Source organism: Suricata suricatta, chromosome 2, assembly GCF_006229205.1.
Source record: "Suricata suricatta isolate VVHF042 chromosome 2, meerkat_22Aug2017_6uvM2_HiC, whole genome shotgun sequence".
NCBI classification, from domain to species: Eukaryota; Metazoa; Chordata; class Mammalia; order Carnivora; family Herpestidae; genus Suricata; species Suricata suricatta.
Window position 1 is genome coordinate 161583568 of NC_043701.1, and position 25208 is coordinate 161608775.

At 55.7% G+C, this 25208-nt stretch overlaps 1 protein-coding gene across 2 annotated transcripts in view; it reads right to left on the reverse strand.

Moving 5' to 3' along the window:
- Positions 1–810: 810 nt before the first annotated feature.
- The window catches only part of SH3PXD2A (SH3 and PX domains 2A), a 231348-nt gene continuing 206950 nt past the window's right edge, over positions 811–25208 (reverse strand). Inside the window, exons 9-15 of one of the 2 annotated variants that reach the window (XM_029932517.1) lie at positions 23121–23234; positions 18853–18936; positions 13967–14084; positions 9867–10204; positions 8722–8771; positions 6059–6178; positions 811–4105 (exon numbers count right to left, since the gene is read on the reverse strand). In XM_029932517.1, coding sequence (XP_029788377.1) covers positions 2138–4105; positions 6059–6178; positions 8722–8771; positions 9867–10204; positions 13967–14084; positions 18853–18936; positions 23121–23234 — 2792 coding nt within the window. In that variant the 3' untranslated portion in view covers positions 811–2137. The remainder of the gene's footprint in view (positions 4106–6058; positions 6179–8721; positions 8772–9866; positions 10205–13966; positions 14085–18852; positions 18937–23120; positions 23235–25208) is intronic. The other variant, XM_029932518.1, reaches the window with a different exon arrangement.

Here is a 25208-nt window from a genome sequence, read left to right on the forward strand (position 1 = left end):
CCCCCCCGCCGGAAGACAGCTCCATGGAAGGTCCTTTCACCCAATAGTCACTCTACTTTTAAATTTTATTTTAAATAACCATAAATTACTTTTTTTTCTTTTAATAAATATGTGCTGCTTAAAAATGAGAAAAGTATATACTGCATCTTTAAGGAATGCACTTTGCTCTCTGGGTTTCTTTCCATTCCACCTTATTAAAGTGCATTAATTAGCAAATAATGAACCACTTCTTTATCATTATTGTTCAAATAAGTCCAAATAATATTAATATGAAGACACTAAACCACTACCATTAGTACTGCAACCGAGCAGATTAACTCAATATCCTACTCTATTTAATACTGTCCAGCAGAAGAAAATAACTGATTTCAATGATAAACTCACAAACTAAACAAAAGGCAACAAAATCTCACCACGGCCGTCCTTCGACAAAGAACAGGAGCAGTTTGCTGTAGCTGCCAGGCTGAGGGAGGGAGGAGGCGGGGAGAGTCCCAGGAGGCATCAGGGGTCTAGGGTATCAAAGGGGTGGGGTATCGAAGGCTCGAGACACTGGGTCACAGGGTCCCGTGATCTTCGGGCAACATATACTGCCTGGGCGGGGGGCGGGGTAGAGGGAGGCCTCTCCTCCTTGGTGGAAACCACCAACCCTCAGTCCTGGCCTCTGGCAGCTGAGTTGGTGGCTGTGAAGCCCAATCTGTCTGCAATCAAAGGCACGTGTGGAATTCCACTCCCAGCAAAGGGGGAGTCCTGGGGGAAGCCAAGGCTTCCAGAGGGTCCCCTCGGAAACGTCAACAATTGAAAGACACAACCCAAAGTTGACAGGGACTTTATTCTCTCCTCTCTTCACAGGGTCGCTGCCCCTTGGTAAGACCAGGTTGGCGCCCAGCCCGGGGTCCTCTATCTTTTTGGATACCTGTGGCATCGCACGTAGGTGGGGGAGGTGGCTGCCCAGCTGGAGTCCCCTCAGCCCTTGGTGGGGGCGATGGGCGCTTCTCCACAGTTCACACCTAAGGGTTCTGATCCTGCCCAGGCGGGAGAACATATGCAGAATGGGGGTCACCCAGCAGCCTGAGAGCCGCATTCTCTCCTGGACGACCCCCTCCTCCCTCCTGGGAGACCTTCCAGCAGGCGCCACGCTAGGGTACTGTCTGCAACAGTGGAAACCAAACGAAAGGACTTTGGCTCATGAAGAGAAAGAAAGTTAAAGCCAAAACCACCAACCTCCCCGCAGAAGTACAACAGAAAAGCCCCATCCACTACTCCTTCTGTCCCCCATGAGGCCGACCGCCGTTGGGCCCCCAAACAACCCCTAAAATAAGACCAAAACCCAAGGCCTGACGTAGAAGCCCCAAATCAATAAACCTCTCCCAAAACATGCAAAAGAACTGCCCACCCAGAAATACCCAAAATAAAGTCTGTGCAGATGGTGAAGAGACTGACGGCTGCACCCTCCCCCCTGTAAACTCTGGGGTTGGTGGTTGTCCGTGGGGCGCCCCCTCTTCTCAAGGCCAGGGAACAGCGACAGGTAAAGATGGTCCTTGCTGGCACCTGGGAAATGACTTTTCTTCAACTAACAGACACTTGACAGTGGCCGGGCCGGGTACCCGCTGAGCTCCCAGGAGATGCCTCCGAGCCCCAGAGCCGGTGGGGTCGTCTACCAGGTGGCGGCCGTCCCTGGGAAACCAGCACGATTCACAAACACAAGGACCACCTCCGATGGCAAAGTGCTAGGAGCAGAAACCAGGCTGGGCAGGGGGCAGGGCACGGGAGGTCGTCCCTGCGACCATATCTTTTCCAGATTTGCAGCCAAGGCACAATTGGAATTTCCCACATGGCCTGTCCCAAATGGTGCCAGGTCCGTGAGCCAAATCACCAAGGTGCCCACATAGGGCTCAGCTTCCTTGCCTCTGGTCCCAGGCCCGCTGTTCCCCTGCCTGTTCCCTTCCCTGCTCAGTGTGGGCCCCCTCCGGACCCTACCTGCCAGCTGGGGGACAGCCTGGAGGGGAGCATCTCTGAGGTCACGCATTCTGCAGGGTTTAAAAGTTGTCCTCCCCCCCTCCCCCCCATATTTTCCCTTTCCCCTTTGTCTTTGTCTCCCTGCTCATCCGCACCAGGCTGGAAGGACCCACACCCCACGTTAGTTCTTTTTCTCCAGGTAGTTGGAGGGCACCCAGCCTTTGAAGGGCTTCGCCCCATCCAGGATCTGGCAGTACCACCAGCCGTTGGGGTTCCTCTCCAGGACCTCCATGGACACACCCTCCTGGAAACCCGCTGTCTCCTCATCCCCCTCATAGTCTGCGATGGAGACATACACATCTTTGAGGTTGTTGTGGATGAACTGGGACTTCTCAATGGGCTTGGGGCGCACGGGGGACACGGGGATGCCGTTGCGCTGGGCGGGCAGCAGAGGCGCGTCTGAGGCCTGGCTGGCGGCGCGTTCAGCCAGGCGGCCTTTGGCTTCTGCGGCAGCCGAGCGGGTGGTGCTGAAGGAGGAGTTCCGGCGGACGCCTCGGAGGCCGTCCGTGGCAGTCAGCGACTCGTTCCTCCGCAGGGCGCAGGACAGGTTGTTGTCCTTGGGTGGCGGGGACACGAACACCGACTGAGGCCTCACGGCCACCTGCCGCACTCCGTTCCTCATTTTCACCCCCCCGGCAGCTGAAGTCTTGCCGAAGCCGCCAGGGGGCTTGGAGGGGATGGGGGGCGTGGCCCTCTTGTTCTGGTTGACGGTGTTCAGGGCTTGGACCCGCTTCTCGATCTTCTCCAGGCTGTCTGACTTGCCCTCGTTCTGCTTGCCTTTGGCACTTATTGTGTCTGGCTCTTTGCCAGAGGAGTCGGATTGCTCGTTCTCGCCGAGCACCAGATAGTGGGAAGGGGCCCAGCCCTCTAGCTCCCCAAACCTCACGTACCACCAGCCGCTTTCCAGCTTCTCGAGCACCTGTACCTCCACGCCTGCGGGGAAGCTGATCTCTGAGTCCTGGACCTTCTGGTAGGCACTACATGTCGTGTAGGAGGCAGCCTGCCCCTCTCGTCCCTTCTTGGTGGGGCATGGGGGTGTGGCGGCTGGGGGGGTAATGAGGTCGGCAGAGCCTCTCCTGGACCCCTCACTGGGGCTTTCACAGGCCATCTGAGGGGGCAGCTCTGAATCCTCGCTCTTCGAGCCCTTGAGACCACCCCGGAGCTGGCCTGTGGGCCTCAGCTGCCGCCGTAAAGTGCTGATGTCCATCTTCTCTTGACTCTGGGACTCTGCTCGGTTCAGGAATGGCTTGGGCCGGACCGATGGCTTGGCCCGGGTGCATGGGCTCAGCCCAGCCTTTAGGTCGGCATCCCTCCTCGCCCCAACCGTGGGGGTGCCACGGATGCCTGCGTCCGAGGCAGAACGGGGCTTCAGGTCACCACTGTTCTTGGACAAGGAGGAGGAGGAGGAGGAGGAAGAGCAGGTGGTGTTGATGGTGATGGATGAAGAAAAGGAGGCCGAGGAGTGGTTTTTCCCCAGCTCCGCTTGGGCGTTCTTCTCTGCCTTGAGCTTTAGAAGTGATGATGATTTGGGGGAGTCTGATTTGGGGGAGTTTTTCCTGGCAAGGGACAGAGGGGAGCCCCCCGGGGAGTCACTGTCCCGGGAGGAGCGTCTGGCTGACAGGGTGTCCTCTGTGCAAGGCCGGAAGCCCTCATTCTCGTAGATGGTCTCCTCCTCCAGGGCCACGTCCTCTGAAGAGCCGCCTACCCTGAAGCGGGCCCGCTGCAGCGAGGAGGCGGGGGAGGGCTTCCGGGGCTGGGCGGGCCGTCGGTCCCCCGAGCCACTGTCCTCCGTGGGCTCCTCGCTCAGTTCTGGCTCCGAGTCGAAGCCGAAGGCAGGGATATCATACTCAGGCTCCTCGTACTTGAGCTTCAGTGGGGAGTCCTGGCTCTCCCCAGAGCCCACGGGACCCTCCTCGGCCTCCTTGGGCTTGCTGGGGGGCGCGGGGGGCGGTACCTTGGGCCGGGTCAGCGTGCTCGTGCGGCGGCTGAGGTTGGGCTTCTTGCGCTTATCGATGTACGACGCGGGGGCCCAGCCCTCCTTCTCACCAATCTGGACGTACCACCAGCCGCCCGAGTTCTTATCGATGACCTAGGGGAGAGGGTGCACAGGCCAGTGAGCTGGGAGGATCACTGGACACCACGGTGTGCCAGGCTAGGAGCTTCGCAATTCCCGAGATGCTCCAGGCTCTGACATGTCATCTCCGTTTTACAGATGAGAGCCAAGTGAGCTACTGTGAGCTATTGAGTGAGTGGCCCCAGGACCTGGCGTAGTAAGTGCTGGGCTGGGATTCAAAGCCAGGTCTCTACCACCTCCCACTCTCCAAGAACCTCTGCCCTGGTCCTCCAAGTCTCCGTCAGCACCCCAGGTCAAGCTGGCCTTGTCTATAGACCCCTATTTCTCCCCCTAAGCTGTGCACTTAGAAGACCTACTGTTCCTAGTTCCGATGGAACCCAGCTCGCCAAGGACACTTAAGTCTAAAAACATGCCATTCATCCCACTGCTCCTCATCCTGCCCCTGGTATGGCTAGGTCTTCCACTGGTGACCTGGAAAGGGTCTCTTGGGTCAGAAGAGAATGGGAAGTTGTGGGTGAGGTGAACTAGAGGTGCAGTCTGAGACCAGAGCCTCCCTGTAGGGCACCTGCCTGCTGTTTCTACCATCTATGGTCATTTCACTGCACGTGGGATCCCAGTGAAATCCCACTGGCTGAATGGACTTCTTTGGCTTAAATGGTTAACTGTAGGAAGGAGGAGGGGCTTTCAGTCAGTTTCATGTTAGTATAAACTAGCTTAAGGAGCTTTTTTCTTAATTGCTATTTGAGATTGGCTAAAGGCCATGAGTGTGGTGCCGCCTGTGTTGCAGTTCATTTGGACAGGAGAACATAAAGGGAAGATACTCTTGGACTGTGGGACACTCCTGGAGACAGAGGTACTGGGAGGGGGTGGGGAAACACGGAAAACTGATACCAGGGGAAGAGGGGCAGTAAAGGAAGAGACCAGCCCTCTGCAGCCCACACCAAGATGGAAAGTTTCTGTCCTTCCTTTGGTTCTCTATTCCTCCCTTCCCCCTGCCCACCCCACACCCCATGCCACACTTAAGATTAAGCTTGGGTAGCTCCGAGTATGACAGTTTGGTGACATGGTAAGCTTTGGAGGCTCTTCTGGAACCTGAGCATCCCTGACAGAATGACTTCCCTTCGAAATTCAGTTCCAAATTGAATACATATGATTTAAAACATTCACTGAGGGGACATCATCTCTTCCACAGGCAGAGACTGACAGAGGCTCTTATGACAGTTCTACAGGTGTTAACTGCACTTAACCCCATCACTCAGGAGCGATGACCATCTCCCCTGTGATGGACACAAAGCAGAGTTTCAGAAATGCTTAGGCCAGGAGGGAGCCTCAGAGGGTCTCTTACCCCATTTAACAGAGACAATGACCAAAGCCAGGGCACAGAAGTGACCGTATGGAAGGCCAGGGGTGCTGGCGGTGTGCACGTGGCCAAAACCCAGGCCCCTCTTCCTGCGGCCGCGTGGACCACATTCTCCCAACAGCAGCACTGGCTAACATGGGTGCTTCAGAGTCCTGGCCCCCAGGGTGCTCCTAGGGGACAACGTGTACTGGGGCCAGATGGGTCTGGGCAACGCTGCTGTTCTGGTTCCCTCTTAGAGATGCACAATGACATCCCTATAGCACAGGCTCTGAGAAGTTCTGCAATTCAAGCGCACGACTGGATGGATTTTGTTTAACCTGACATCCTTCAAACCTGTTCAGCCAAAGAGGCACTTCCATCACAAGCTTCCACTACACATGCCAGGGGATGCCGCTGTGAGGGATGGACCGCTTGGAGACAGGAGTCCTACTTTCTGGTCCTCACGGTGGCACTTTCTGGCTTAAGGCCAATTTTTATCCCGTGGGTCTTCCTTTTGGGCCTCCCTTGCCCGCCCCCCTGGAATGTTGCCAGCAAGGCATAAATGGGAAACATGGCAGGTCTTTGACCAGCATGAGTTCAAACCCTCGGCTTCATGGCCCAAGGCTCACCTCCGCCTTCTGTCCACCCCGAAAGCTGATCCCATCAGAGATGCAGGACTGGAATTCGGCAATGGTGTAATACTCCACCTCAACAGAAGGGGGCTCTGGCGGCTTCGGCAGCTGGAACCCCTAAGGCAGAGAAGGGCTCAGTGAGCAAACCCTACCTGATCAGAACGGTAACAGAGGCCCAGAGGCCGAATGTGGCATGTACACTAGCTGGAGGGCAGCTGACCTAAGGAGGCATCCATCACCTGAGGCTCAGGGTGTCTCCCCAGGAGCCCGTTCTCCTAAGCAGGCTTTCTACTATTACCTACTACCCACTTGAACCTCTACTGAGCTATCAAAGTGACCATTTAATAATAATTTCCACCCTACATCTCTGGAGGTACAATGTACAGACGCTGCAACAGCTAGATCCCAGAAATGAAAATGAGAAAGCAGAGAAGTGGCTGTCACAGAGCCTGTGCAAACTGCCCTGTGGGAGAGAGCCTCATTCTAGGTCTGGCGGACAGCGGTGACCTCTGGCGGCAGGGCCAGGGGACACAGCCATCTCTTTGGGGCAGAGGGTAGGAGTGTAAGGGGGCGTGGAGACGGCTGAGAAGAGCCCCTGGTGGGTCACTGCACAGAGGCCACATGGTCAGGCAAGCACAGGATAAAACTCCGGATCCTTTGTTCTGGGGCAGGTAGAACATTCTGGATTGGTTATTCCAAGCGTGACCTTCAAGCACATTTAGAATTTGGCTGCAGCCTTCACTTCTGAGCCTTGTTCATCCACTTTCCAACCACTGACTGTGTGTCTTCTGGGTGCCAGACTCGAGTCTGAGACCCTGGGTGCTTAATGGTGAACCAATAGGACCACGCCCTTGCCCTCAGGGAGCTGACATTCTAGCTTCACCTGGTCTCTACTCTGGTCAAAATGTATTTCGTGCCGCTCTGTTACTTCCAGTATGTCCCAGCATCACACAAAGGGGTTAAAGCAAAACGAACAAAAAAGTATGCGTGTTTGCGGGGCGGGGGGGGAGGGAAGCAGCTGTGGTGTGACAGGAAGACCTCAGAAGACCTCCGCCTTGCAGCTGGACACATGTGGGCTCAATCCCAGCTCAGCAGCGCCCCAGCTGTGAGGCCTTGGGCAAAGACTATGACCTCTCTGAGGCTCCATTTCCTCATCTGTAAAATGGGTCATGAAGAGGATTACCAAGCTAAGTGTCTAACTTCTGGCCCAGCCAGGGATGCAGGGGGAGTGCCACAAACAGCAGCTGAAGTGGACCACTCCTGAAACACCATTCTAGTCCCTGCATCCTCTACAGCTCGGCATTTCCTAATCTAGCCACTCATAGCCCAGTTGCTGTGGGTCACAGGGAGCGAAGGGCAGGAGGAAGCTGGTTTTAAGGGTCCCTGGCCCTGAAGGCATGTATGTGAGCAGATGGGGCCCGGGTCCCAGCCCCGCCCCACCCCTGCTGGAAAAGCCCGTACTTGGTAAATGTGGAGGGAATGAGCCCATTGCGGCCAAAATCAAGTCTGCCTGAAAATAATCAACGGGGGCTGAGCGAGCTGGGAGGACAGGAGAACTCATTGTTTTGTTGTGGAAACTTGAGGGGAAAATGACAGAGAAACTCCCGTGGGGCTGATGGCCAGGGCAGGGATGGTCTCTCCTCCACGGGCTCAAGAACCCGGTTATGGAGGGCCCACTCTTCCAGGCCAGGGCAGATGTCACGGATCACAGTGACCCTTGCCACTAGGCCCAGTGAGACTTCAGAACTCTTTCCCCACATGGCGCGGCAGGCAGCCCGTCTGTCGGCCACAGCTGACATAGGCAAGGGAAACCTGGCGGCCAGCCCTGCACACACCACCCCATTTCATCCCTCCAGTAGCCCCAGGAGACAGCTGGCACCGTCCCCATCTTAGAGATGAGGAAATGAAGGCTTGTGGAGGGTAATGGACTTGCCCTGGACTTGCTGTTCCTAAGTGTCAAAGGTGGAATATAAACCATGTCTGGCTGGAAGCCCCAGTCTTTCCACTGCCCCCCACCACCCCTGAGGACAGTTCCCTAACTAGGGCTCTTGGCCCACCGTCAGCATCACTGTCACCCCAAGCCTAGTACCCCGAGTGTACACAGTCTTCCCAGGTGGTCTGGACACCAAGACCCCCACCTACAGGAGCCAGGGACCCCAGCCGGCTGAGCCTCAAACTTTCAGCACAAGCCACTTGTGCACTCCTTGCAGGGGTGCCTGCAGGCCTGCCCTCTGCCCTCCCAGGCCCTGGCATCCACCGCAGCCATCGGACATTCCTGAGCCAGGAAGGCGAAGCTGAAAGACTTCCAGGCACACACGGACAGCAGCCCCATTTCCAGCGCCTGGCAATGCCCTGGCCGGACACTCGTGCTGGCCAGTCTAAATGTTTATGTCTGCCAGTGTAGCGGCTGGGATGGGTTTATTTAGCTTTGGAGTGCACAGCATTTTTGAACATAAACTGTCCAGCTAGGCCCCCAGAATGGCTGGGATCCCCAGGCTTTCCTCTCTGCCCGTGGCCCCACAAAGCTGGAAGCCCAGCAGGGCCCTGGAAAAGCCCTGGACTGACAGGCACTGAGCTGAGACAACTGATTGACCATGGAATACTACAGGGCATCCCCAGATATAGGCGGGAAAAAAGGAGAAGAAATTCAGCGTACATACCAGGCTGGATTCTCTGCGAGGTGGAGGCCTTGTCCTTAGGTTCGGGGAGCCTAGAAGAAGAAACATGGCTTCAGAAATCCCAGCCAGACAACGGGCCACAGGGCTGGAACCTGCCTTCCCTGGGTGTGGCCGCCTCCCGATCCTGGGAGGTTCCTGGCTCTGTCCCACACTCAGGAAGGACCCATGTTGCTCTATGGTTTCTCTAAAAGTGCGACACTAGTTTCTTCACGGAACCAGAGACCTTTAAGCTTCCTTAGCTGTGTTTCTGGGATTCAGTGAACCCCCGAAAATGATGTGCACATTTCAAAATGTATAGACGCAGAGGCATTTTTCAGAAAAAAGGGTAAATAGCTCTATCAGATTTTCAAATTTAGGAGCAGAGACTGTGTCTAATTTTTGCTCACTACCAAGTTCTTAGATAGCATAATTCCAGGCCAGAGTGGGTATCCCAAAAACATTTCCTGACCGACTGCCCAAAAGGTTTCAAGTACAAGGGCTAACTTAGTGACAAGTTCAGAACTGAACTAAAAAAACCAGCTTTCCCCCAGATTTGAAGGCCAGCTGGACATAAACAGAAGCTGGTCTCTCATAACAGGGGACAGTTTAACCTTCACCTGAACATGCTGTTGGGCCAGAGGTGCCTAGATTTGGGGGCAGCCAGCTGGCTGGGTTCTCCTACCCGGACGCCCTTACAACTGCTTGTGGAGAGGCCCAGCCATTCCTTCCATGTCTTTTAGGTTTCCAGTAACTGGTGAGAGGCAACAGGGAAGGAGGAGTAAGGCCAGGGAAGGTGTCCTAGTGGCTGTCATCTGTAAAGCAGCCTTGCATAAGGGAGCCACATTTCGCAACCGGGGGGATCCACTGACCCGCCTGGTGACCACTCCTGGATGTCTTCTAGGGAAGCAGGGAATGCCACTGGCTCATACACTCATGTATTTTATCTCCAGTGCAAGAGTTGTGAGGAACTTGTGCCTTGCCCACTTGTGATTAGCATGAAACAAGTTCAGAGAGCGAGGCTAGGGTGTCTTAATCTCAGGAAGAAAATGATATGGGGGTCCTATACACCCCTCTGGCTTTCCTTGCACCTCGTGACCACTTCGTAAAGAGCTGTGCGGTGCAGACGCAGGGGTCAGGGAGGCGCTTACTGATCTGGGCCCTCTGCGGGGCAATCCTGGCCACGGCCGGCGAGCCCTGGGCCAGCTTGGAGACACTCCTCTCAGGGACGCCCAGGGCACTGCCATTGGAGGCGTTGCACAGGATGGGCAGGCTGATCTCCTTCTTGGCAATGGGGACCTCATGGCCCTCGCCTTCGGCTGGTGGAGTCTCCTTATCCCCTGACGCCTTCTTGTTCAGCAGGTTGCTGATCTCCATGATGTTCCCGATAATCTCCACTGGGCCCGCCAGGTTCTTCTTGCGTGCTGGCAGCTCGTCCTTGGCTTTCTTCAGGTAGGATGCTGGTGCCCAACCCTCTTTGCCCAGGTACCTGGGGGGTGGGATGGGGGGGGACATGATGTCACTTGAGCACTGCTGCCTGACCTCACACCCCAGGCTCCATCTGGCCTGGCCCAGCTGAGCCTTCCTCAGCAAGCAGTGCAGGCACCTGGCAATCCCCCACTCTGGAGAGAAGTGGAACGGAGTGCAGGTGGAAAAGACCCTTAGGACACCAGCTCTTCCTCTCTCCTTGCTCTCTGCCTGATCCCTCCTGGTGTGGGTCTTTGTTCTCTGCAAAGTCAGGCCAATGTGAAACATCAGGATTAGAAGATTCCTCAGATTGAGTTGCCCAAAAAGTAGACTTGACAATGGTCTGCTGCCTTGTGTCAGAGAGGGCAATTCTAGAGATAAGAGTAAGTGTGAATGTGGCTTATTAGGCAGATGCCCTCTGGCAAAGGAAAGGGATATCAGAGAGGTGAACAGGTAGCGCAGGTAAGAGGAGTTAGGAACCTGAGTTCTGGTCTCAAGCCCCTTGGTAAGTCCCTACCCTGGAGCTCAATTTTTTCTCACTTCTGCAAACTGCAGGGATAGAGTAACTTTTTTTATCCAGAAAGACAGACCTATCAAGACCAACTAGGAAGATGTCTATAAAGAAGAATGACTAAGGCGGGAAGGTATGGGTGCTAACTGGGGGCGGGGGGGCGGGTAGCAGATGGATTGAGTTCATAGAACAAGTCCACAGACTGATGCTTAGGGTAACACTTCAATTTAGTGGGGGTAAGGGGACGCCTGGGTGGCTCAGTCAGTTAAGTGTCTTACTCTCAGTTTTAGCTCAGGTCACGATCTTATGGTTTTGGGGTTCAAGCCCTGCACTGGGATCTGTGCTGATAGCACGTAGCCTACTTGAGATTCTCTCTCTCCCACTCTGCCTCTCCCCTGCTCAGGCTGTCTCTCTCTCTCAAAATAAATAAATAAACTTAAAAAAATTAAATGAAATTAGTTGGGGGTAAGGATGAGTTTTCAATAACAGATCTGGAAATGACTGCTTACCCAATTAGGAAAAGTGAGTGAGACCTTGGCCTCACACCATAGAGCAAAATAAAAAATGTAAGTTGTGAATATTTGCTTAATCTTGGGGATTGAGAAAATCTTTCTAAATAGGGCTCCAAAACCAAAACCATAAATGGAAAGACTAAAAGCACATGACTGGATAAAATGAAAACCTTTGGTATGGCACAACAAAACCAAATCAAACAAAACAAAACGAAAACAAAATCAAGCCCATAAACAAGAACAAAAGGCAAATGACAGGGCTGGCTTAATTTGAGGTGACTTGATGACTTCTGAAAACAAGCTTTTCCTTTTCCTCCCCATGGTGCTGAGGGCTTCTACCCAAGCCCACTAAGAGCTTACCTCCCAGCCCACCAGTTGCACTGTCCCGTGTTTGCTCCCTGGGGCACATCTGGCTCTTTGCAATGGCTCCTCTGTGCCAGAGGTCTGCCAACCCCCCTTCCCCGACCTTCCTGATCTGACCTTGTTCTTGGGGGCCCATTAGGTGGGAGAAACAGGAACGTGAAAGCTAAGGTTTCTATGAACATGCCTGAGCTTTGCTGGAAAGCCTAGGTAGGAGGTAGCTTCTTCTGTTCACACCACTGGAAAGCTCAGGCAGGCTGTCCCAAGGTCATGTGATGGCCCCCTATTTGGGGCTTGGAAGGAAGACATCAGTTAACACATGGATCGAAGTCAAGGGGCTGGCCTGCCTTCCCAAGGTAATGGGTGCAGAGCGAAGCACAGAAATTTCAGGGGTGGATGGCAGCAACTAGTAAAGATATCTAATCTTATATATAAGCCAAGAACCAAGGCTCAGCAAGCCAGAGGGCCACACAGCTAGCTGCTGGCAACACCTGGCCCAGAACCTGGTGCTCCTGCATTTGCAAGAAAAAACGAAGGGCCTGCTGGGTGGTGCAGGTGTTGTTCTGGGAGAAGAGTGGGGAGATGGGGAGAGGGGTCTCATGGGAGTGATGGTCAGGCCTGCTCACGGCCCGGAGTGCTCCCACGTCCAATCCCGTTGTGGTCCTCTGCTGTTGCATGGATAAAATTAGATTCTAGGCAGAGAGATGCAGGGGACTCAGGAGCGGCTGTGTGTGTCTGGGTCCAACTCGGCAAACATCTGCTTTCCAGCTCTGGAGCACAGAATGACTCCAGAGGGAAGCAAACTGGAAAAGAAGGGATGGAGAGAGAGGGAGGGTATGTGTGTGTGAGGGAAGAGGGGAGAAGAAACACAGGAAATGAGGATCAACACAGAGCCTGGAATGTTGGCATATTTAAGGGGTTGTCTGGCAGCTTTCTTAAGGTGGAATCTTTGTAGGGTGTTCTCAGTTGAAGCTCCCGCTAGCTAAGGATTAGGCCCTGGGGACAAGAGTTGACTAAAACAGATGGCTGAGAGTAACTTTGTTGATCATTTTAAGAAACTGGAAAAAACCCACAGCCTTGGAGATAGCCTCCAGGAAGGGGGTTTTAGTTACCAGCCTGCCATAGGATGTTTGCTGGCTCTCCCGTGAAGATATGTGGCTGTTGGATTTGGGGTTGGGTCTAGTTTCTTAGCGTGGAAGTCTAGGGGCAGTGACCTTGGGAAACACACATCCAGGCACACAGTCCTGTCCCACCTAACAGAACATAAAGGACCACCTTAGTTATCCTGAGTGGTATGCATGGGGCCAAGGGCAGGGGCAGCCATGTCTTGTTAGGTCACATTAAGGCAGAATCCCATGTAGCCAATGACCTTCATCCTACCTGTCAGCATAGCCCAATCTTAACACTACGGTGGTCCGAAATACAGTCTCCTGAGTGCCCATGTCACTTGGGTCAATCCTGTCCCCACTGTGGGGGACAGATCAGAGCACCCATCCTGCCCAGGGTGGGTACAGGGTCCCCAAGTATGATGGGCTGGGGAAGTAGTCCCCAGAGCCCACAGATACATGACTATCTCTCATTTGGGCTACGGGCAGGGAAGAGAGAAACTGGGTGAAATCACCACAGCAGAGTCACTTCCAAAGGACCCAAAAACATTTCCTGTGAACAAGGCCCCCCCCCTCCCCGAAGGGGCTGGCTGGCTTCAGAGCCCTAGTATAGTGGGGACCAGAGAGCAGGACTTGATAGGGGAGAGATGAGTGAAGCCCAGAGGGTTTAGCTGGTTTCTAGGACTGCCAAGAAAGCCCTCCCCCCCCCCTCCCCATGCTCCCAAATGGATTTCTCAGTTGGGAAATGTGATTGGGCCTTGCAAGAGGGAGGGGCAGAAGGAAGAGGCCTTTGGCGAGGCCTGGCCTCAGGCTTCACTTCTGCCCTGGCTCTTGCAACCATATGAGCCAGTCCTGCAGAGTGGAAAGGCCCCCAGTGTTGAGGTGTGGGCAGCAGGCGCTGCCTGCTGGGACCTCAGCAAGGCCTGTGGACACCAGCCCTTCGGTCGGCCTGAGCCACAGAGTGCAGCCAAGCCCAGACATAGAAAACCAAATTCAGATGTGTGGGACCCTCCTGGCAGATGCATGGGAACGGATTGCACCACGGCCTGGAAGCTGAGCTGGGGCCCCTGTGCCCCACTGGCCACAACCCTGCCTCTGTTTTACGTGCCCCAGGAGAGAAGCTGCAAGATGAGCACGCCATTCAAGCTGTTCAACCGTCAGGGTGAAAGCAGTCAAGCCTGGGCTGTGGGCACAAAGCTGCCATCAGTAAAACCCTGCCAGCTGGTGCCCACAGCCACTATGCTGCCCAGGGCCAGGGTGGTAGGGGTATCTGTCTTTTCCACTGAGGCTCCTACCTGATGTACCACCAGCCCTCCAAGTTCTTCCGGATCACTTCCACAGTGACGCCCTTCTCAAAGCCAATCTCGTCCTTGCTCTGGCTGGTGTAAGGCTGTATGGTGACGTACTTCTCCTCTGTGGGGGTGGATGAAGCAACAAGGCACAGTTACTTGAAGCTGGAGCACAGGTCCTCGTTCCTGTCGTTTCCTCCCCTGGCCTGGCTGGGCTTAGCTGGTTGCTTCACTGCTGTTCCCGGCATGTGCAGAAGCTGGCCAGGGCCCCAGGCAGCTCGGCTAAGCCATAGCAGCAGAGAGTTGGCTCTCTCAGACCAGTAACAGCACTGAGGGTGCTGGGGCCTGCAGTTCTCAGGGCCCCCAAAGCTCCCTGGGCTGAGGACACAATTAGAAGGAACCTTCCCCCTTATGGGGCATGAGTCAGGAAGCCCCCGGCATATCTGGAGGCGCTATGGTGTGCCCTCCCCTTCCCTGAACGTTAGATGCCTCCATCCATGCCCCAGACTTGCTCGCCAAGCCCTTCTCCCACCTCTACCCCTTAAATCCTGCCTCCGTCTGATTTTCCCGCAGCCCCAGGGCACCTCCTTGGTGAAGCCTCCCCAGACCACTAACGTGATCACCTGATCACATGATTTCCCCAAGAGAATTGTGGGGAACACATGTCCTATGGGAGTGGTTACGTGTGTTTTAAGACAAGGGTCCGGTGGCCAAATGGTCAGCAGCGATGCTGAGTGCAGGCATTGGCAGGTCCCCCGTGGGCCAGCATGCCCGGGAAGGAGGTGTCTTCTGAAAACTCAGAAAAAGCCTAGAAAGACAGGTGTGGGGAGGCCAGGCAGTTCCTGTCTTCCTAGATCTCTTTAGTCTCTCTGCTGGCGGAGGCCCTGTGGCCTCTGATGGGTCCTTGCCCAGGCTTCCAGGGGAGTGCTTCTCCTGTGTCTGCTGGGGCCAGGTAGACTCAGGGTTGGCCGAGTCTCCTGGGTGTCCCCAGAGGTACACTCAGGTCTCAGGAAGGAGCACACATCCTCATCCTCACCCTCTGGGAGAAGAATGAGCAGACCTAGACAGAACTGGCCACACCCTTTGGGAAGGTCACCCTGAACTCATGCTGTCCTCTCCAGCTTGTACCTGGCACATGGTAGGGGCTCCAAAGGCACTAGGCAGTACACTGATGAAGGTCAAGGCTGTCCGAGAAGGGGCACTAGTTGAGAGGCTCTCTATGAGCTCAAAATAGCAGGAGGCTAGGTTCTAAGACACCTGCCTCACTCCTCCCAGCTCCCAACTATGACAGTACCTCCTGGACTCCTCAGGGGGACCCTGACGGGCAGCCTGCCTAAGCCTCTGGCAGCAGTGGAGGAGGGGGAAGGGCTGCCACCCTGAGACAGGAAGGCCATCTGTTCACTTGGGAGGATCAGGGGCCTGTCTTGTGGCCCTGTGCTGAGCCGAGATAGCCAGTCCCTCCAGGACGGAGGTGGCTGTCCTGCCGGGATGCAAGTACCGAGCTGAGAGGCCCTGGCCAAGGCCGAGAGGCTGCCAAAGGCGAAAGGTAGGTGATAGCCCACTGGAGCCTCTGCCGTTTTTCAGCATGCGCTTCTCAATGGCAAGTTTTTCCCAGATGCAGAGGCCTTTCTCACCATCGACTAAGTCCTGGAAGCTTTCAGATTCCCATCCAGTCATGCTGAGGAGAGCTGCCAAGACCGCCTGAGAACCTTGTGCAGCCAGATTCTGACTCGGGCCTTTGAGAAGTTCAATGTGCTACAGTCCAGCCCTCCACTCTCCTGCCTGCTCCTGGTCCCACTCCATTTTCCAGTGGGGCACAGTAAATCCTGGCCCGGGCCGTGGCCAGAGGGCAGCGCCAGGCCCTGGGGATGTAGGGCTCTGAGGTTAGGGTGAGGCGAGGCCTGGGCTCCATATTTTGCCTGTGTTCAGCTGGGCTATTTTTAAAAGCCTGTGGTTCCAGCAGGAAGCCATCATTAACGTTTTCCTAGGCAAAGCTGCTTTTGCAGGGAAAACTTACAGTCCTTCTCTTAGGAAGGTCAGAGGCGCGCAGGGCCTGAACTGTGACCATCGAGCTTGGGCTCTGTGGCTGTTGGGCCCAGACAGCAGCCTCTGCAGCCCCCCGGGGTGTGTGCAAAGGACACAGCACCAAGGGCCATGTAAGTGCCCTGCTTCCCCTGGACCCTGTCAGGGAAGGCAGAACCAAGCACACTGGTCTTCCCTAGTGAAGCAGAGCTGCTCCTGCAAAAGGCTCTGTTCTCGGTGGCCCTCGGGCTGACAAGCATACAGAGCTCTGGGAGTTTATGCTCCCAGGAAAAGATCTGGACGGCTTTGAGGCTTGTCCTGCCCTGGCACTGTGTGGGTCCCAGGTGATGAGCATTCAGAGGGCAACTCTTCCAACTGGCCTGGTGGGGGGAGGGTTGACTCTCCTGCCATAGGTGGCTCAGGTGGCAGAGGCAAGGATTACCTCCACATAGACATGCGCCATGGAGCTGCCAGGTTCCCGGCTTCCCTGAGCGAGAGGTGGAGCCGGCTCCTCTACTGGGCCAGGGCCACATGCCTACCTGGGCCAGTCAGGATGCCCAGAGAGACCGAAATGGTCTTGCGGGGGAGCTGAGTTTAGGAACAAAAGGGGAGGGGGAGCTGTAGGCTCTCGGGGAGAGAGGCATCGCAGGGCTTCTGGGAAGCACTGACGCTGTGCTCACTCTAATGTGCCATCAAAGGTGGGTGGCAGCTTTGCCCTAGGGAGGGTTGACCAGGCCGCCCACCAGGTGGGTGGGTGGCTAGCTGGCTGGGGGAGGTGGATAGGCCTGTTTTGGTTTTGGAGGCGGGGGCTGGAGAACCCTGCCATTTCCAAACCACAGACGCCTCCTCTTTCAAATGCTTTCCCCTCCGTCAGCAGTCTCCCTGGCTCCCCTCCCGGCCCCCACAACCTACCCAGCCCCACTGCAAGAGGCTTTCTGATTCCAAAGGCCTGGTCGGTGCGGGGGGCCCGGGGAAGCAGTGCTTCTCTCTTGTCTAGTTATATATGACCTGCTGCCTGTTTCCCCCATTGGCTCCACTGCTTTCTCCTAGCGAGCTTTCTGCAAGTTTTTCTTGGCTGCCTGATTTAACTTAGCCCTGACTTGACTTAGGGCTAAGACTGGGAAATGATTTTGTTTGGGTCTCTTATTTGAGAGGGGGGAGTGGGCTTGTCCTCATTTACATATTGTATACATAGAGATGTCTGTCCATAGAATCATGCATCTCGCTGGGGACGTGTACCACATACACTGCTGTGCGTGACGGGGAGCATGCTGCCGGGGCCCATATGAGACTGTAGACGAAGCTATGTGTGTCCTTGGTGCTGCTGCAGGGACGCACATATGATGTGGCCAGAGCAGCTGATGCACCTGTGACTGTACACGTCTATGAGGAGCATTCTACGTGTGGCTGCACGAGCGGAATTACGTGTGTGAGTGGCTGTGTGCCGAGGACCGTGCGTGTGCAGCTGAGCAGGGGCCTGAGGTGACAGTGTACGGTTGTGCACTTGTAAGTGTCCGTGTGCTTATGGAGACAGAGTTGTGTGTGGGGTTCAATGTAGGATGGTGTTTGGAGCCGCTGGAGGGCATGGGGGAAGGCCAAGCTTTTGTCTCTGCTATTTTTCCAGGCCAGCAGCCCGCTTTCCTCTGCTGCCAAGGCTCAGGGCTGCGTCCCAGGCTGGCCCCCCAGCAATGCTGCTCCACCCCTCCTAGTTCTAGGGTGCCTTTGCTTCATAGTCAAGCTTGTTCTTGCTGTTTCCATGACTTGGCCTCCTGCCCTACACCTTGGCGCCCAGCCCTTGTTCACCCTCAGGATGCGCTAGTCGCCCACAGCCAGTGCTCCGAGTGTGATGCTGCACGAACCACACGCGGGGCCACCTCGGCACAGGCTTGCTGCCACCTGGGGCTTGGGGCAGATACCAAAACATGGTCTCAGAGTTGATCAGGAATGATCTTTGGGGTGCGGTGATACTCATGGGCCAGCCCTGCTTTTCTATAGAGGCCAGTGCCTGTCATAGGCCCTTCCAGCCTTGCTCTTGGTGAGACAGGAGAACCGGACCTCTGCTGGCCTGTGGGCTCTGGAGATGCTGAGGGGTTTGTTCAGAGGCTCGCCCCTCATCTCACTACTCCCAAGCTCCTGGGTGTTAGAAAGGCCCTGAACCTGACAATGTCTTCATTTCCCATCGGCCTAGGTAGCAGGCCAGAGGCCTCCCTGGAACCCTGACCCAGCCCCTCATAGAGCGCCAATGCCAGTGCGGAAGGTGTTGGAAGCTCCTGGCTGGACCTGACACTGCCTTCAGAGCTGGTCGGAGCTACACCCCAGGACCAGGCTGGGCTGGCTTTTGCTCCCTTTCTAGTTTCCCCGGAGCTAGCTGAAGAAGGAGGGTTGTGGGATGGCCCTTCTTCCTACTGTGTCCCAAAGTAATTGCCAGAATAGCTTTGGCTGACAGAGCACCTTCTCAGAGGAAGAAGCAGGCACTGGAGAGAGGGGGCATGTGGGGCAGCAGAGACCTCCCCCACCCCAGTGCTCCTCATTCGCAGCTTCCACGCCAAGTGTGGCCTTTCTTAGTACAGCTGCCCGCACAATCAAGTTCTGAGTCCCAGAACCCCATCCCCAGGATGGTGGCAGAGGCCAGAGCCGCCCCTGATTCCCAATCATCCCAGTTCCGAGGTAGCCCCCTGTGCCCTCCTCCCCGACGCCCCCCAGCTGCAGAAGGTGAGAGAAAGTCTGGTTGTTGAATCTGGGTGAGGAGGCGGAGAGGAGCAGACAGAGCTCAAAGAAGAGGCAAGGTGTTAGTGAGTGAGCGAAAGGGAGAGAGGGAAAAGGGGAGGGGCGGCAGCTGCGGGTCAGGAGAAGCCAGCTCCCACAGTCACCTCGGCTGTGCTGCCTGTTGACCATCCCGCCCAGGGTCCACCGGCGATCCAGACGCCGCAGATGGGCCTTGCGTCTCTTGGACACTGGTGTGGGAGATGGCAATGGAACACACGGCCGACGGAACCGGCGGAGAGAATGGAGATGAGGATGAGATGGGAGGGGGAAGGGAGGGGGGTGGCGGGCGTTTATGCTCCCAGGGCATCATCCACTGGGACCGAGGCCCAGCAGCACACACCTGATGGCAGATCTGCCCAGTGACATGGGGGAAACTCCACCAAAGCCACACCATGTGGGTTATGCCCGTAAGACCGGAAGGGGCTAAGAACTTGAATGCTAGCACCTGAGAGGTGAAAAGGGTCCTGCACCCCAGCCTGGCACAAAGAATGTTCCTCCCAGGCAGCCTCAGGGAAAGACTGCCACTTCCACCAAGGCTGGGTAGTGACGGTTCCCAGGAGGGAGCAGGCCCCACCACACCACCCAGCTGTTGGCCACCCACTCACTCACCACGTCTGCTTGTGAGCTTACCACCACGAGCCAGACACTGTATATGCCAGGAGAGATGTGGGGGGTCCTTTGTCATGGAGCTCCTAGTTCCTACCACCCTGGGGGCACCTGTCTTTGCTCTCTCAGCGCTCCGCAGGCCTAGCACAGGGCCAGGCAGGCGGCTGAGCACTAGGAAATGTTCCCGAGTGAAGCACACACGGGGATGGAGGCCATAGGCCTTGGATCTGCTCCTTCGCTGCACACCACTCATCAGATTTCCGGGAACAGGGGACCTGCCACCCAGCTTCTCCGTGCTGCAGACTCCTTTCGTCTAGCCCACCCCATCTGTGGCCCAGTCCCAGCACCTCTCTGCCTTCCTATGGGATGCCCAGGTGGCCCCCTGCAGAAGCTGGGTGTCAGACTGCTCAAGTCTGGGGGTGACAGGTCGGTGGAGTCAAAGGAAAACTATCCAGACACACCTGAGCCAGACTCCACCAAAGCCTCCGAGGCAGAATTTGCTTTTCTCAAGGGAGGAACAGGGTCTTGTGTGACCTGCTTCTCGGTAGCAGGAGGCCTGGACAGAAGGTTGGAGGTATGGATCCAGTTGAGGCCTCACTGCCAAATTCCTGTGTCGCCTGGGGACGGTCAGGCTTCTGTCCTCTAAGCCTGTTTCCTCATCTGTCACTGGGGTTGACATCTGCCTTGGCCTGGGCGGAGACAAGGGACTGAACGGGCTACGGGGAAAAGAAACGAGCTCCCAGGTGAGGCCAGAGGGGGAAGGACCCTGACAGCTGATCTCCCAGGCAGGGTGTTGGTGGCCTCCCTGAGGGCAGAGGAAGCCTCAGAGATGCACAGGCTGGGGGCCACCTTGGCAGTGAGTGTCATTTCCCCAGGTGAAACCGTGCACAAGGACCATCTCACTGAGGCCTCACAAAAGCCCTGTGCCATCAGCACGGGAAACCAGAGGCATGGGGGCGGCAAGAAATCCTCAGAGTCACACACCGAAGTGTCACGGCAACACATGAATCTAGGTGGTCTGGCTCTGGAGCCCAGACTCTAGGCCCTCTGATGTTCCTCCCCCTCGGCCCTGCCCCCCCTCAGCCTGCCGACAACGGGGAAAGCCCAGAGAAGAGGCTGGGGCCAGGGAGGGAGGCAGGTCAGCATCAGTGGCTGCAGGGTACAGGGGCAGAGGCAGAGACCTAGATTCTGGTGTTGGCTCTGCCCCAAACTAAACTGGGGGCTCCGTGGTGGTGACACCTCTATGGGCCTCTCTGTGTCTCTACTACCTCTGAGAGGTGACAGACCCAATGGTTCACTAAAGCATTTTGCCGGGGTTGGGGCTTGGCCCTCATCATCATCAGTGGGTAAGAGGGTCTTAGACCTCCACCCCAGCCCTCCTACCTCCTACTGCTAACATTTCAGAACACAAGCATATGCCAGAATGCCTGATATCAGAAATAAACCCAAACAGCCAACTGTCTCCTCCCACTGCCTCCCCAAAGCAATGAAACCTAAGTTGTTAGCCCTGGTTTCTGTCCACAGGGCTCAGAGACCTATGATGGGATGGCAAAGGCCTGGAGTAGAGGGGACCAGGGTGGGCTAGTGTCTTAGCCACATGGCTGTGGGTACAGAGAGACTGGCAGACATGCCACTGATGCTGGGGGAGCCCTGAGCTCTCCTATTGAGCTGGGCGGAGATGCCCAAGATGTGATGATGAAGTTCACAGCTGCCCAACTGTTGCCAGGGGTTCTGACACACAGGGCCTATCGAAAGGATGCTAAGGAATCTATTTTAAGGATGGTTGCCCTGAACGCACATGAGCGCACACACAAACACTTCCGAATGCAGAGCCTGCACTGGCTGCCCTACTGATTCTTACGCCGTTCAAGGTCAAAATCCTCTACAACCTGCCACTGCTTGTCCTGTGCAAAGCATCTGCTCTCGCTTCAAACCAGGCTGCTGTGTGTGTGCACACACCTGCCTGACTCCTCTCTGCCCGGGGCTTCCCTGCCTACTCAGTGTCCTGTCCTCCATCTCCTGCCAGCTCTGCTCTGACATTCCTGGCATCGCCTTTTCAGGTGAGACTCAGATTCCACACACACATCCTCTCAGAACTGCTGATGAGCAAAATGTGTCATGCGTGGGCAGAGGGTGCAGTGGTAAAGACCACTAGCAAAGGAGGCTGACCAAGGCTCAAGCCTGATGAGGACAAGCATGTAGCTAAATGTCTTGAAGCCTCAGTTCCTGCATCTGGAAAAAGGGGATAGTAGCAGTGCCTCCTAAGACTGTGGTGAAGGCTTTTAAAGTACCAGGGCCACACACCTGGGAGGGAATATGACCTCACTGGACACTCTAAGGATTGCTGTTTCTGTGAGACCATGGGATGTCTCCAGAATGTGGAACTAGGGAGGAGGCAAGGCCTGGTGACTGCAGATACACTACAGCAGAGCCAGCTCAGGGGCTAAAATCCCCCACCACTGCAGAGGTGCAACGGAACCAGTGATGAGACTGGGTGAAGGCTCAGCCCCAGGGTCCAGAGACCGGGCACCCAGCCTGAACCCGCAAACTCTTCCCGATGGAGCCTCATCCCTGGAAACCTGTCACAAGGTGAACATGTACCACAGGCACTGCAGCACTAGTCAAGGGACTGAAATAAAGCATTTACAAGGGAGGAAGGGTGGGGCCCCAACCGCCTGCCGAGGAACTGACATTTAGGGCAAGGATGAATAAGGAGCTGGCGCTTGCTTGGCAGACTGCTTGTTTTGGCCCCAGCAGCATGGAATGGAGGGTGTGTATGTGGGGGGCAGGCCTGGAGGTGGCCTGAGCCCCAGGTGGCAGGCCTCCATCCCCCTGGCTGTCAGTCGTGCCCATTTGGACCATCCCCACTGACCATTAGGGCAAGCACTCCTGTTGCCAGGACACAGGGGGTTTGGAAGTTCTTAGGAGCAGGCAGCCAGGAACTGGGGGTGGCTCGGACTCACTGGGCTCAGGCGGCCTGCTCTGGAGAATACCTGAGTCCTCAGACAGGCTGAATAGGTCAGTGCTGGCCTGCGGCGGAGGAAGGTGGGGGGCGGGGGGGGGGGGGCAAGGCATGCTCTCTGAAATGCAGGGAGAAAACCCCAGAAAAACTTCACGAGGTCAGAGCTAATCAGAGGGGCTAATGGTGCAAGGGCCACCTTGTGGTTCCTGCTACCTTGAGAAATGACTCACAGACTTGTTCTCTGTATCTGAACTGTTGGCCAGGATTACAGATACCAAAGCAGAGGCCTCTGAGCAGACATGCACAGCAAAAGCTGTGTGCACACAGCCCACTGTGGTCATCCCTGTGGCAGAGAGCACAGTGTGGGGTCGGGGAGGCAAAGGTGGGTCTCTGTGGGGGTCCCCCATGAGAACCAAGGGCTTCTACAGGGAAAGGGAGCTTTGGAGTTCAGGCCTAAGACTATTCTTCTCAGTCTCTGCCCCCAAAGTTTCCAAAGCCCAAGATCCACACTCCAGGGAAATTTCCCCACTAATTTGAGCCCCATTCAGGGCCATCGGGGACAGACCCGGGAAAGGAGGTGAGCTTGTACGCTGGCCTCAGTGAGATGGGGTCCCGCGGGAAGGGGCTGGCATGTGGCCCAACTCACTTTAGGGGTTTTGATGACTTTAGGGAGAAGACTGGGAAATGGGTTCACTCCAAGGGCCCATGAATGGAGTGGGTACCAACCCCTGAGGATCTCAAGGCAGCCCACACCCTGCATGTGCCTCATTATTTCCCCCTCCCCTTGAACCTGCAGGCCCTTACCTTCCCCAGTCTTGGAGGTATTGATGTCTGAGTCATCCCGAGTACCATTCTGGGCCTCCAGGTAGGTGGCAGGGACCCAGCCCTGCTCCTCAGAGGTGCTCACAAACCACCAGCCTGCAGAGGGGACAAGAGAGAGCGCAATCATGAGAGCCCAGCGGGACTGGGTGGCAGCGGTGGAGGCAGGGCACAGAGCCAGACAGCCTGGGCACCCAGCAAACTCCTGGCTTGAGTCCAGCCTGGAGAGGCCTGTGCCTCACTAAGCAGCAGCCAACACATTCCAAGAGGAGGGCCTGATGAACGGTGATCCATACTTACACAAATGCTTCATGAAAAAATTTAACAGTAAAAGTGAAATAAGGATACGTCAAATGTGTGAGATTACCTTGTGGGAAAGGCCAAGGAAGCTCTGACTAAACAGACCACCGAGGGCTTTGAAACCCATCAGGCTACTGGTGTGGCTGGGGGTTTGGCTGCTTTCTCTGCTTGCAAAGGTATCCAGAGATAAATGCCTCACAGATACCTTCTGTGGCTCACTGTGCTCCTGGCTCCAACACAGGTCCATGGCAGTTGCACATTGGTGCCACTCACAGCTGCCCTGAAGTGTGTTGACATGTCAATCCTACTAAGTGGGCACCGTATCCTTGACTGATCCTTGGCGGTCACAGCCAAATGATAAGAGTCTTTCTTGTTCGTTGGTTCATTCGTTTATCATTTAAACAAATATTGACTGAGCCGAGTACTCTGAGCACCTGGGTCTTGGGACTCCACTAACTCCATCAGTCCTGTCTTAGAAGATACCCTTAGCAGGACCTTGTCTTTGCCCTCATTCCTTTCTGATCCCTCTCTACCCCCAAAGCAATATAGCACTGATTCTCTTTTCTGTCTGTGGCAGAGCTCACCATTTTCAAATATGGACTGTTCCCTGTCAAGAGACCCAGTGCTTCTCCCTCAGCAGCACCGACACCCCGTTACCGCCCAGAGCAGGGAGGAGCTGCCCAAGATGGGGGCGGGGGGGGGGGGAGACACTTCGAGCCTCCCAGGTGCTCCCAGGTGGAGGGGGCTGCCTGAGAGTGGCTGTGATCATGGAGAGGGACAGGGGAAAGCCGTGCCACCACTGCACAGGACATCGGCACCCAGAGCCACCTCGTAGGTCTTCCACAAGGTCTCCACTGCCCCGTGTGATGAGCCTGGGATAGCAAACAGCCTGTGATCTAGTCTTGCAAAGTCCACTGCATCCCACCCTCTCCAGAGTTCCACAACACTCTGCTGCAGTTCTGTGAAGCCCATGACACGCTGTGACATCTGTACAGTACCAAAATGATGGATGTGTGTCCTTATACGCTCATCCACATGGCACCAAGCATGAACCCTACTGTAAAAGACAGGTCTGAGGGATTAGGATGTGTCCATGCAGGTTCGTCAACAAGTAGACCACTCCGATGGGGTAGGCTGTGCGTGTGAGGGAATGCATGTGGGAAACCTCTGTATCTTCAGTTCAATTTTGCTGTAGGTCTAAAACTACTCTTAAAAAAAAAAAAAAAAACAGTAACAGTTGTAACAAACAGGAAAAAGCCTTGGACGGGGAATCTGGAATCTCAAGGCCCAGGGCTATTTGGCTCAGGGGCCTGCCTTAGTTGGGTCACTGTTGTCCCTCTGGAACCCAGAGTAGATGCCTTCCCTCCCTCTGCCAGAGTCTGTCTTTCCCTGGAGTGGGATGGAGTGAGCCATCACGCCCACAGCCACTTGCACCTTCTGGGCCACTTGAGTGGGCTCCCTGGAGCGGCACTGCCATCCTCCCAGAAGCCCTGGCCACAATGGTGTGGCTGCTTACAAGGCTGTGGCTGATGGAGGCCCCAAAGAAGCCAGAAGGCATGGATATGCAGGGGTCTTTTCTCCTTCTCTTGGCTTCTGGGGGCGCATTCTCAGGAACCCCAGAAGTCTCTGCCAAGAAGCACCATCCTGGGTGCTCTTCCAGTCTGGCTGGAGGTCATGGAACAGGACTCCCCATCTCACAGGGATTTCCACCACGAAGGTGGTTCTGCCTCCCTGACCACAGTAGTGGTCATACCTGGTCAATCATTTTCTGAC